Raw genomic sequence first — 12,480 nt, 5'->3', positions numbered from 1 at the left:
AATACTGTGTATATGGCACCATGATTTTAATTATTCTTGCACCTGAACGAGGCAGAAAACTTGTGCACTTTGATATCCATTTGTCAAGTTAAAATGAGAATATAAAATGTCTGCTATTTGAGTCACCATGGCTACCTGGTGATCTGCATTTTTACAGTTCCGTAAATACAGTATTTATTGTTCAATTAGTATTAATCTAAATATTGCAACTGCCACTGGCTCAAAAAAATGTTTACCTATGCTATTTAGGATGGGTCCACATCAGCATTTTCTTTTACAAAACTATTACTTGAAGTCATCAGTAACTTATTTTCTCCCTGCTTCCTTTAGTGGACATCCGTTACATTGGAGTAGGTATGGAGTAGGGGATCTAGGTGTACAGACACTTTAAGAATATTAACAGTTATCCAAAGATCCTCCCACTTTATACCCCTCTCCTATTAGGCCTTTAACTTATTGCCACTGAGTGGCATAACACTCTTTTTGGGTTGGGGCTGCTGGGCAGCCATTTTTATTCATTTTTTAGTTAATTTTTTTAATTTATTTTCAGGCTTTTACCTTGTTAGGTGAATGGAGCCGCATCAGCGGATCCATGAAGCTGCAATTGCAGCTGGCTTCCGTGCTGTGTGCTGCTGGGAGAGGGGGATCAGAAGTACTGAGGGAGCTCCCAATGGTGGATTCCTTTCCGAAACTCCGCCACAGACACCGCAGGCTGTGCCCAGGACTGGCAGTGACTGCTTCACCACACTCCAGAGGATGGCAGGGCAGTAAAAGTTCACCTCTATCAGCAGAGTGCTAGGCGAGGGGTTTATCAATTCTCTGTGGGCCCCAAGAATGGCTGCCTCTTTAGAATATGTTTCCTTACAGGGCTAGGTGAGGTGGGGGTTGTTACATTTAATGCCCCCGCTAGGCAATGGATTGGTGGAGGGAACTGTCTCTCATCACAGCTACCAATCCAGTTCTGGGCTTTTTCGCTTTCCCTGCACTTCTTCCCTGGTGGTCGCTCAATCTTTGTGTGCACATACCTGCATAGCAGCCATCTTGGAGCTCCAGCACTCCCATTTTCCATCTGTAAGGTCCCAAGTTGTGGGGTTGGTTTTCTGGGTGGTTAGTCCTTCAGATTTATTAGACTATATTGCATGCTCACTTTTTTTTTTTCTGGTTGTGGGATGCTTATGTATTTTCTTGTATGTTTTCCTTCTATCTTTATCTCTCATGTCAGATAGGAGGAAATAAACTGCCTTCTGGACAGCCAGACACGGACGCTTTGTGCACAGCCTTCTGGCCTGTGGATCAGGGCTCTGGTTCTGACATGGCGGAGCATGCCTGGACTAGGTCAATAGCCATCTCTGTGGCTGAGATTGCTCAGCTAGTCTGTTCCCAATCGGGGGTGGTCCTGCCCAGGTTTCCTCCGGCTTTACAGGGTGTCTGGCAGATTCCATGTATGTAGCGCTGGCCAAGTTCCTGTGGGTCCTGTAGCAGCGGTCTCAGAGAAACCAGCTTGGGTCAGAGGTCTAGTGACTTTGGTACCTGGTTTCTGGTTTTCTACTCTTTAGAGAGGATATTGGAATCCACTACACTAATTTCCTTGTGTAAGCGCAGGAGGGTGGTGGCGACCTAGCTGGGAAATGAGTAATATTCTGACTGTTCTTCCCAGGAGGAGGGTTTTTTGCTTGTTGGGTCAGATGTGGAGGATTCCTCTTTTGGGGAGAACATCCCCTCTGACCATCAGTTGGTGGAGGAATTGATACAGGCTTTGCTGTATGTTAGACATTCCACAGGTGACAGTCCCTGAGACTGCAAAGTCTTCTCTGCTTAAACAGGTCGAAAAGCTCTCTTTCTCTTCCTTCTTCCTCCCAGCTGGTGTATTTTTTGAGTGTCCCACAGGCTGCAGTCTTGTTATCCTCTTCCCCCTTAGGATATTGCTACATGATAAGTGCCTTCCAAGGGAGATACTCCTGTTGCGCGTTTGTCTAAGGCAACCACAATCCCCTTTCCCAATGCAGCTACGCTTAAGTATGGTGTGGTCTGTAAGGTCGAGGGCATCTTTAAGTCCATCCTTGGCATCTGCTTGGGTGACCAAGGCTGGGGAATGCTGGTCTAAGTAGCTTTCAGAAGGCTTGTTAGCTCGCAAACCGGGATCTGAATTGCTTCCTTTGGTGGAACAGATTCAGAGAGCTACGGTTAATTTCGGGGAGGCAGCCCTGGATGTGGGACTGATTGGGGCACAGATGTTTGCCTCTGTGGTCTCTGCTTGTTGGACTTTCTGGCTTCAGTCCTGGGAGGCTGTTGTGGAGTAACTTCCTTTTTCTGGGGGTGTTCTGTTTTGGCCAGAGCTTGACAACATTATTAGTCAGGCACAGGTGGAAAGAGTGCTTTCCTTTCTTTTAATGCTCTAAAGCTTAGAGTGTCCAGGTTTCGCTCCTCTCCACTCCAGTGGACAGTCATATGTCCCCAGGAGTGGATTGCAGCGTGGGCGCCAGGCCTGGTCTGCTAGATGTTCAGTAGCCAAGTCTGCTGACAAGCACTCTGCATGACTGGCATTCTGCCCATCCAGGATCCACTGTGGTGGGAGTCTGTCTGTCTACTTCTCTTCCAGGGTCAGTGGTTTCAGTCTGCCACAGATGCCTGAGTGAGAGTAATCCTGCAACTGGGGAACATGATAGATCTCCACAGCTGTCTGCGCCCAGACGGTTCTTTTCCACAGGGTTACCCGCAGGTTGGCAAAGTTTCTTGCTCTGCGAGAGGCCATCCACTCACTGATTTCCTCAGGGGTGGTTATACTAATACCAAAGACCAAACCTCAAAGAGGTTTGTGATTTTATTCCAACCTGTCTCTGGTTCAAAGACCCCAACCGGTCGTTTAGGCTGATCTTGAATCGCAAATCTTTTAACACCCAGCTGCCCAAATTCAAGATGGAGTCCTTGAAGTCGGTAATTTACCAGTATGGAACAGGACGAGTTCATGGTTGCTTTAAATATCAAGGATGCCTATTTACATGTTCATCAATCCCTATTCCAGTTTGCTTTCCAATCGGAACATTATTACATTTGGTCTCGCCACAGCCCCACGGGTCTTCACCAAGACCATGGCAGTTCAGTTGCGATCTAAGTAAATGACAATCATCTGTTACCTGGGCGATCTTCTCATCAAGGCAGAGTTAGTGTTTCTGTCCAGATCGCTGCACAGAGTCTGGCATCCCATAGTTGGTTACTCAATTTAAAGAAGTCCAAATTGACTCCGCAAAACTGATGATCTTTTTGTGTCTCCTCTTCGACACCCGCAAACAGAGGATGTTCTTACCACCAGACAAGATTCAGGCCTTGAAGAAGAGGGAAAAGTCTCTATTGGCTGTCAGACAGACTTCTGTACACTATTGCATGAAGATTTTGAGAAAAATGGTATCGACTTTTGAGGCAATTCAGTTTGCTCTGTTTAATGTGAGAGAGTTTCAACTGGAATTCCTCTTTAAGTGGAATAGATCTCACCTGAACCTTTCCAGTCAGGTGTTTCATTTTTCCCATCGGGTATGTCAGTCGCTCCTTTTAGTGGCTTCCAAAGGACAATCTCTGTAGAGATCACCCTTTCTCTATCTAGGATTGGACCTCGGTGAAGATGGATGTCAGCCTTTTGGGTTAGGGGGCTGTATGTCTACATGCCTGTTTTCAGGGTCTCGTGAACCTGGAGGAATCCAAGCTTCCAATCAATGTGTTGGATCTGTGAGCAGTGTTCCGCACTCTAGTCTGTGCGTCAAATTTGCTAGACAGTGTAGATACAATCGGCCAATGCCACGGCAGTGACATATCTCAATCACCAGGGCAGCACCTGGGGTCTTCTCGCTATGCGAGAGAGAGACGGGATCTTTAACTGATCCAAAATACAAACTCATGTCATTATCTCAGGGGAAACATTGGGAGGCCAATTTTCTGAATAGGCAGACTTTCAACCCACCAAATGGTCCTTGCATCCAGAGATATTTTGCATGTTAGAGAACAGGTATGGTGTCTTGGTTGAACAACAAAGTCAAGCTCTTCTGTTCCAGGGAAAGAGATCCTCAGGCAGTCTTGGTAGACAAACCAAATAACCAAAAAATAGATCTAATTGGCGCACTATATGGATTAACTACCACAAAGTAACCATGTGGTCAATATTACCACCTTCCAAAAATAATTGGCATACAACACTAACAATTAATAATATCACACGTTGGAGATTAGTAGCACAGCTGTCAAGGTTTGTGAAGCCCTATAATCAGATACCAAGAGAAAAGAGGCCCCATGGGTTTTCACCAATGAAAATGAATATAACCACAATGCTAAAGAAATATAACAAACATATATTTAATACATCATAATATAAAAACTACAACGAGAATGGTAAAAACAATGGGTCAAAAATAAAATAATCCAACTTTCAGTTCCTTTACAGAACCTGATAATATTGGCAAGTTGATTTACGGCAAGTGAGCATTATACTCGCAAATGGATGTGAGCTGAAAAAAAATACACAAATAATGTGTGAAAAAATGTTAGTTGTTATAGCGCTTTATTAGTAAAAAGAAAATAAATATAGTCATGTAGCTACAGACTCACAGATAGCTATGATAGCGGGTATAGCTCTTCCTGATACGGTGTAAAATGACTTCAATCATCTCCATGTGGTGAGAAGAATCTCCGGACGCTTCTCTTATGTGAACTTGTATCACCATCCAAACTAGTCAACAGCTCCGTGTATGACCAATGGAACATCCGTGACCTCAGGTGAAGTGTAGAAATACAAGCTCATCCGTTCTGATAGGACTGAGAGCTGTTACAGGATATCTTATAAGTTCCGTTTTAATGGAAATCAATTTCCTTGGCCTGCTCCATGAACAGCCAGAAATGAGCAATCTTCCAATAGTCCTCAAACAGCTTACGTGTCGATGATTATGAAAATTCCTAATGCGTTTTCTTGCCCCAAAGGCAATTTCATCAGAGGAAATACAATGAAATAACTGACCAGCACCTGTTAATAGACTGTCCCGTTCCAGAGGTCCTTATACCTGCAGTGCCCGAATTTCAATCGTAGGCAGCTATGTGCAGGTTTTTATATTATGATGTATTGCATATATGTTTGAATATAACCACGATGCTAAAGAAATATAGCATTTTGATTAGTTCCGGCGCTGTTATATTTCCTCTTTAATTTTGATAGACACCATGTCCATTCCCTGGTGGTACCTCCTGGTTTATCTGTTCCCTCCAGTAGCCATGCCGCCGATGGTCTTGAAGAAGATTGTAGAGATTAAGTGTTTTGGTCCTTCTGATGTCACCAGATTGGCCTCTGAGGGCCTAGCACACTGATATTCTCTTCATTGTGGTGGGTCCATCGTGGCTTCTTCCACTCAGGCAAGACCTGCTAAGTCAAGGACCGGTTTTTCTTTCCCAGTTTAGAATGTCTGGCTTCCATGGTGTGACGCGGAAGCCATGTTCGTGCACATATTATCATAGGGTCTGAAGGACATATATTGCCTGGTGTAAAATGAAGTGGTTTCTTTTCAGTTGTCCAGGTTACTTCTGTTCTTACAGGATGGCCTGGATGCTGGTTTGTGCCTTAGCTCTCTTAAGGTTTAGTTGTCTGCTCTTTTGGTTTTCTTTCAAAATTGACTGTCCCTGATGTGCAGACATTCTTACATGGTGTACTTCATGTACTACCTCTATATTTTCTTCCTGTGGTTCCTTGGGATTTGAACTTGGTATTGAATGCTTTGCAGCATTCTCCTTTTGAACCCTTGAACTTTGTGGTTTTCAAATTCCTTGACTGGAAGATTGTCTACCTTTTGCCCATTTCTACGGCTAGTCACTTTTCAGAGCTAGCAGCCTTGTCCTGCAAGTCTCCTCTTCTAGTTCTCCATGAGGATAGGGCGGTTCTTCAGACCAAACTTTCCTTTCAAGTTAAGGTGGTGTCCAGATTCCATATCAATCAGGACATTGTCATTCGATCTCTGGTCGTGAGTAGGTCAGATCTTTGCATAGTTATGTTCGTAGGACTGAAGACAGCCGTAAGACTGAGGATTTTTTGGTCATGTGCACAAAAGGGGCTGGTCAGCTTCTAAGGTTTTCATTGCTAGATGGAATATGGCTGTAATCCGTCGGTCTTATAGTAAAGCAAGACAGCTTGTTCCAGAAAATCTTCATGCTAACTCCACCAGGTCGGTGAGTGCTTCCTGGGTGGCACAGCATGGTGTCTCGACTGAGCAGCTGTGTCGGGCGGCCACCTGTCCTCTGTTCACACTTTTACCCAATTCTAAAAGTTCCATGTGTTTACATCCAGGAATGTTTCTTCTGAGCATCCCAACCTGTGACGGCAGCTTTGGGACGTTCCCAATGGACACAGGCGAAAACAGGATTTTTATACTTACGTTAAATCCATTTCTCTTAATTCATTGGAGGACACCGGGCCCCCACCATTGACACTCTTGTTTCTCCTTTTGTGTTACATATTGTGTTTCGTTGTTCAGGAGAATGTTGTTCCCTCCCTCTTTTTTTTTTTCTGTTCATTTTTCCCTCTGTTTGTCTCCTTTTCAATGGGGCTTGGTTAAACATAAACTGGACACCTAACAGGAGATGGGTATAGAGGGGCGATAGCTATTAAGATTTTTAAAATGCCCACACACCTGGATTCACAATGTACCCGGTGTCCCCCAATGGACAAAGAGAAATGGATTAAACACAAGTATAAAAATCCTATTTTATATAGTACATCATTAATTAAAAAGTAAAGCATGGTTTGGAAGCTGATCCTCTGATTTAATTTTCGGCCCTATCTGAGAAAGGTTAATAGAGTTTAAGCCCCTTAATGAGTATTAAAAAGTAGAACATGGTACCACTTTCTTTCCCTAAAATTAAATACCTATTACTAGGAATTGTCTTAAGGGAAAATGCATACTAAATACTTTTTAAAATATCTTTTTATAAGTATACAGTGTTGTCTTTTGGATTAATACATTCATACACAGAACCAGTAAAGGATTGTATTTTCTAAAATGTTGTCCTAGAAAATGATTGCAGAGTTAGAAAGAAGCTTGGTAATTCACAGACCTATCTCTTGTTCTTAGTGATGGTAATCTTCTGCTACTGACTGAGGCTTTAACCAAACATGAGACCTTTTTCATCCGTTGTGGCATCTTCTTGATCCTGGAGAAACTGAAAATTATCACATACAGAAATCTTTTCAAAAAAGTGTAAGTACATTCTGCTTTAATTGAAACTTCCTGTCTTATTTTGTATGTATTTTGGGGATTACATTCATAGCCTTTAGCCTTTTCATGGAGTATATCTTGCCCTCATCTTTGTTTCAAATGGGTTTGGTACATCATAGAAAGATTTGTTGTGGGCAATTGTAATGAATTGATTTTCTTATAAGGGTGCTTCTATTTTAAACCATGGGTGTGCTGGGCAGCCTTCTTCCCTGTAATGTAGCCCTGTATACCCTTTTCTGAGGGCAACCTGGTTTTATGGGCGATAACCACAGCTTCATAGCTATTTCAGATTAGTTCCTCTCAGGCGCAGCTTCCAAGTCAGCACTGAACAAAAAGAAATATATGGGCATTCATATTGCCATATATAATATGGGATATACAGATCACAGGCTTATTTTTCTCCTCTTCCAGTCCCCCCCCCCCCCCCCCCCTCCGGTTTTGCCTCCAAGTCAGGACTGGTCTTGAGCAGATTTCTACGCTTTCTGTGTTTATTGCATTGTCAGTTAGTTCTTATTCCTGAAGTAAAGGTTATCTTGCAAGGGATGGGCCACATTAACTCACACTTTCGCTCTTAGGTTAAAGTTCCATGGTGTAACTTGATACTGACGTACCTTTGGGGTGTTTCCCTTGGGTCCCTCTATTCAGTCCCTTTTTGCTTCTTCTGTGACATTCCATTTTTTTGTGTCCTCCTACTGCCGATGAATAAAAGGCGAATTGTTTTTAGTACTGTTGTTCTCCAATTCTGTAGGGGGGTCACAGACCAGTCCACCCAAGAGAAGCAGGGGAGCAGATAGCATGAGTTAAAATCCCCTTTTTGCAATGCACAGATCTGAATTTATCTGGTCTCATACTTCAGAGCAAGAAACATCTCAACCCCACGAGTCAACACTATTTTATACCTGAAACATATTTTTTTTTCTTAACATTTATATAGCGAGATACTCAGTGCTTTACAGTAGGAAATATGGAATACTGCTGATTTAGGAAGGTTTTTCCTGTATTTTATTCACAAATGAGAATTTTGTTGCTATTTTTAACCAACTATTTTTAACCTTCCTAACCTTATCATTATCATCTTATCTAAATGTACCTCACTAAATTAGATTGGGGTTTATTGTTAAATAAAGCATACCATTTTGTAGATTATAATTAACTACCTCCAGATTTTCTATGTATATGAAAATCCAGAAACCTTACAAAAAAAACATTTATTTGTTTTGGATTTAGAAAGATCTCCACGAGTCCAAAGTACAAATACTGTATTTAAAGGTTAACTAACTCTAATTAATTGCTTTGTTTTGGGTGGAATAAGGTGTATTTTGCTTACCTGTGACTTTGCGGATCTGTCAGTACTGTGGGCATATGAATGCTTACATTGGCCCAAGCAGCAGATTGTCTCTCCCGCTCTGGCAGGCTTTGTTGCAGTTATCAAAGCCCCTTCCCAGTGAATATCCCATTTATGCAAATAGACTCTTATACTGTTCTGAACACTTTCACTTTGTTTTTTTAAATCAAGTTTATTTATTAAAGTTTTTTACATTTCAAAAACTCAAACAAGCAACATAAGAGTACTCCAACCAAGAACTAACCCCAGGTATTTTTACTTAGTTGTATAAATTTGCATTACAGTGGAGGTGCACAAACATATTAGAGTGCATGCTCAATCCCATTTAGTAAAGATGGATGAACTCCTTTTTTGCCTGTCGGACCAGAGTCTAGGTATGGAAGCCTTGAATCCTGACTTATGCAGGAGGGATGAAGTTTCAATTCTTGTACTGGATGTATGGTAGTTCACAGCAAGTATCAGGAATATTTGAAAGAGGTCTCCCAAATCTGAGGCAACCTCAAATATAATGGCGTGAACAGGAATACCTGTCCCAGCTATAGGAAAAAACATTCACCAGAGTTATAGGTCGTCTAAAAGAGGACTGAACACCCTCGTAGCCCTCATTCAGGTTTATCTACCTGAGGATGCAATGCATACCTTAATTTGAACCATATGACACGTGGTCACCTCAGAAGACCGATCAGTGTCCTGAAACCTTAAGGGCTGCGAAGTCAGGGTCAGACAGTCCCACTGTGGTGGTTTATTGCAGGGTTTCACTCGCAGACCCTAAGCCATGAGGGAAGTTCCTCTCCTTCTGGAGTGAGTGGAGTGTTTTGTTCAGACCACGCCAGAAACCTACATTCCTGGGGTAGACAACTGTAAGGTGGTGGACTTCCTGAACTGTCCACGTCACGACTGCCTTAGTGGATCCTCCATCCTAAACTTTTTTGGGACCTTCTGTATATCTTGGAGTTGCCAGGAAAATAGATCTACGGGTATCGCAATTGAAAACACAAACTCTCCTCTACAGCTCTAGGTCCCGGACTCTGTAACATGTCTGATCGACTCGGTCACAATTCAGTGGCCATTCCAGTTCATTCACTTATTTGCCCTGACCGCATTGGTTCCTCAGATCCTATAGAAGGTCAAAATAGGTACATGCATTTCTACAGTCTCCTTTTCGGCCAAACCTGCTGTCTCATGGCCCCTTCTTTGAACAGGGCCTTAACAGAATTTACTTTAACAATATTGCTCTTGAAGCCATGTTTTATAAGTGTGAGAGCATTGCTGACCCAGTTATGCTTTAAGCATGGAACCACTCTTTTTTTTTTTCTGTGTCTGTCACAGGGTTTTAAAATAAAATAATACCTGGCCTGGTGGAAGAAGCACAGTTTTCTGCCCGAGGTGTTTTGTATCTCTTGTTTGCTTCTTTTCTTCCAAAGGAGCATGGAAAAATGCCTCACTGTGAATTCTCTACATTTTCTGCCCCATGTTCGTTTTTTTCAGTGCCGATGCTGCTTCCAGATTAGTGTTTAACAAGGAGCAGCCATGTTGGACTGTTCTTCCATTTTGTTTTATTTATCGCTCCTTTGAGCCCTTTTTTATTCTTGTGTGTTTTCTCACGTGGGAGGGAGATCTTTTTTATTCTTGCTGCTGTTTTGGCAAATGGGACTGTGAGCTGCCAGGCATCTCTTTCCCATAGGTCTCCTCAGCTGGTTCTCTACTTGCACAAGGTGTTCCTTCTTATGGTTCCCTCATTACAACCTAAGATTGTGACTGGTTGTCACATTAACTAGGAGTTTGTGGAGCCATACTTGTGTAGTAGTTGTAGCAGGGGGAAAAGCACCAGCTTTTGTAATCGCCTTTCTGTGCTGCAGTGAATGTGTGTGCTGACTTCACCCAGTGTATAGAGACAAACTTTATTGGTGATACTTTTTTAAAACCCGCACTATAACTGTTCGCTAGATTCGCTGCTGAGGAAGAGTTCTGTGAAGTGTGAAGCTACTAAGGCATATCTGATCTAACCTACTTTTATGCTACTCTATATCGCCAATCAAGTTTTCTTTTATTTGAACAAAGCTTTTCAGAAGTGCTTTATGCCACCGTGAATGCAGCCATTGTGGTAATTTTGCTCAACCATTCCAAAGGTAGCAGCAATTCACTTCCTGGACATGGTGCACGGTGTGTAGATCTGTCAAGGATTTCAGTCATGCAGACACCCTGCTTGTCTCTTACAAAGGTCATAGGAAGGGATATAGTGTCTAATCTGTCAATCTTCTGGTGGATTGGGATGGCAATCTGGCAGGTCTATTCTGTAGCATGGGTTACTGGTTCCCTCTGTTGGCTAACTGCACACTTAACATAAAATCTAAATTTTACAAAATGGACATTAGTGACACTGCGGAGGCCACACTAGCAGGAAGGTCCTCTAGGTGGCTGTTCATTCTTAGGCGTTCCTTCTCTCCTGTTACAAGTGACTTTAGAACATGCTACTATCTGCCCCACTGCTTCTGAAGGAGAATCATTTTCGTTGTTTTTTTTGTTTAAATCCCTTTCTCTAAAGCTAGAAGTTGACACAGATTAAATTGCCCAAGACTGCATATCTATTTTTTTTTGCCTGTGCCTGTCTCTCACCCACTATCTGTACCCTCCTACACCCTCTGAGAAAGGGATTTAACAAGTACAAAAATTCCATTATTATAACAACCCTAATTCCCCTGAAAAGTTTTCATTTTGTTTTTTGTATTTTAGTGGGTTTATTTTATTCCAACCCATTAAACTGTTGAAAGAATGTCCAATATGCCTTTTGGCACATGAAATCCTATCTGTATTATTTTCCAGTTACATGGTTTTCTAATGATTAGTATTATTTGTGTGTGTATTTGTAGTATTGCTGTGTATTATTTATAACCACTCAAAAAATGACCTTTCTGTGTTCCAGGTATTTGTTGCTACGGACACATCAACTTTCTCTAGATGCCTTTTTGGTTGCAGTAAAATTCTTGCAAGTGGAAGATGTGGATATCGATGAAGTCAATTGTATTATTGCTAATCTGATTTACATGGTACAAACGACTATTTATATTCCGTATCATAGAATGGCATCCATTTAATTGTTTTGGATCTTAAGCTGTGTCTTTAAAGTAGACCTACCATCTCTTAAAACTACAATTATGTCTTCAAAAAATCTAAAATTAATTTTTCTAGTTGGCCTAGCAACAGAACCATAAAGTAACTTTCCAATAGTGTTTTGTTCCCTTACCAAGTTACTTTCTATTTCATCTACTGGTTTACTACACCTTAAGTTTGATTGTTTAGTGATTCTTTCTCTGATTCTTAGTCTAAGTTTTCTACACTTTAGTGGAACATCTAGTAATCTTAATACATTACCCAGTTATTATTTTGTCCTCTTTTTGTTTTAAAAAAATACGTCAATTGCTTTAACTTCTGATTTAAAATTTGTTTCATGGAAGCTGATCATTTGAATAGTGTTAAACCATTGTTCAGGGGTTGTGTTTTGCCAAATAAATGTAATCTAAGTAATTTTCTTTTATTAGGGACATATTAAAGGCTACGTCTCTCATCAGCATCAAAAGCTTGTGGTAAGCAAGCAGAATCCCTTTCCATCACTGTCAACAATCTGCTAAGAACCGTGGTCCTGAAGATGAAGAATGTGTTTGATCGATGGACACAAATTCATTCCACAGACCAGTTAATTTCTTATGCAGAATTCAGTGATTCAATAACGTAAATCAGTGGCGAGAAACCTAAAATTATTTGCATTGTTTCTCAATTGTACATTCTTTTATTATTATTTTTTACTATGTATAGTATTCATATAAAAATAAAACCAATTTTTGTACCTGCTGCAAGTCCTGTTGTTTAAACGAAAACGAAATGCATAGGGTATAT

The 12,480-nt window shown here is 41.5% G+C and overlaps 1 protein-coding gene across 1 annotated transcript in view; it reads left to right on the top strand.

Moving 5' to 3' along the window:
- Positions 1-12,323, top strand: part of PCID2 (PCI domain containing 2) — a 33,422-nt gene extending 21,099 nt beyond the window's left edge. Inside the window, exons 13-15 of the mRNA XM_075200041.1 lie at positions 7,098-7,223; positions 11,510-11,633; positions 12,126-12,323. Coding sequence (XP_075056142.1) covers positions 7,098-7,223; positions 11,510-11,633; positions 12,126-12,215 — 340 coding nt within the window. The 3' untranslated portion in view covers positions 12,216-12,323. The remainder of the gene's footprint in view (positions 1-7,097; positions 7,224-11,509; positions 11,634-12,125) is intronic.
- Positions 12,324-12,480: the final 157 nt, after the last annotated feature.

Source organism: Mixophyes fleayi, chromosome 2 (assembly GCF_038048845.1).
Source record: "Mixophyes fleayi isolate aMixFle1 chromosome 2, aMixFle1.hap1, whole genome shotgun sequence".
NCBI classification, from domain to species: Eukaryota; Metazoa; Chordata; class Amphibia; order Anura; family Limnodynastidae; genus Mixophyes; species Mixophyes fleayi.
The sequence above is the reverse complement of the archived record's forward strand: the minus strand, read 5'-3'. Positions and strand labels throughout refer to the sequence as shown.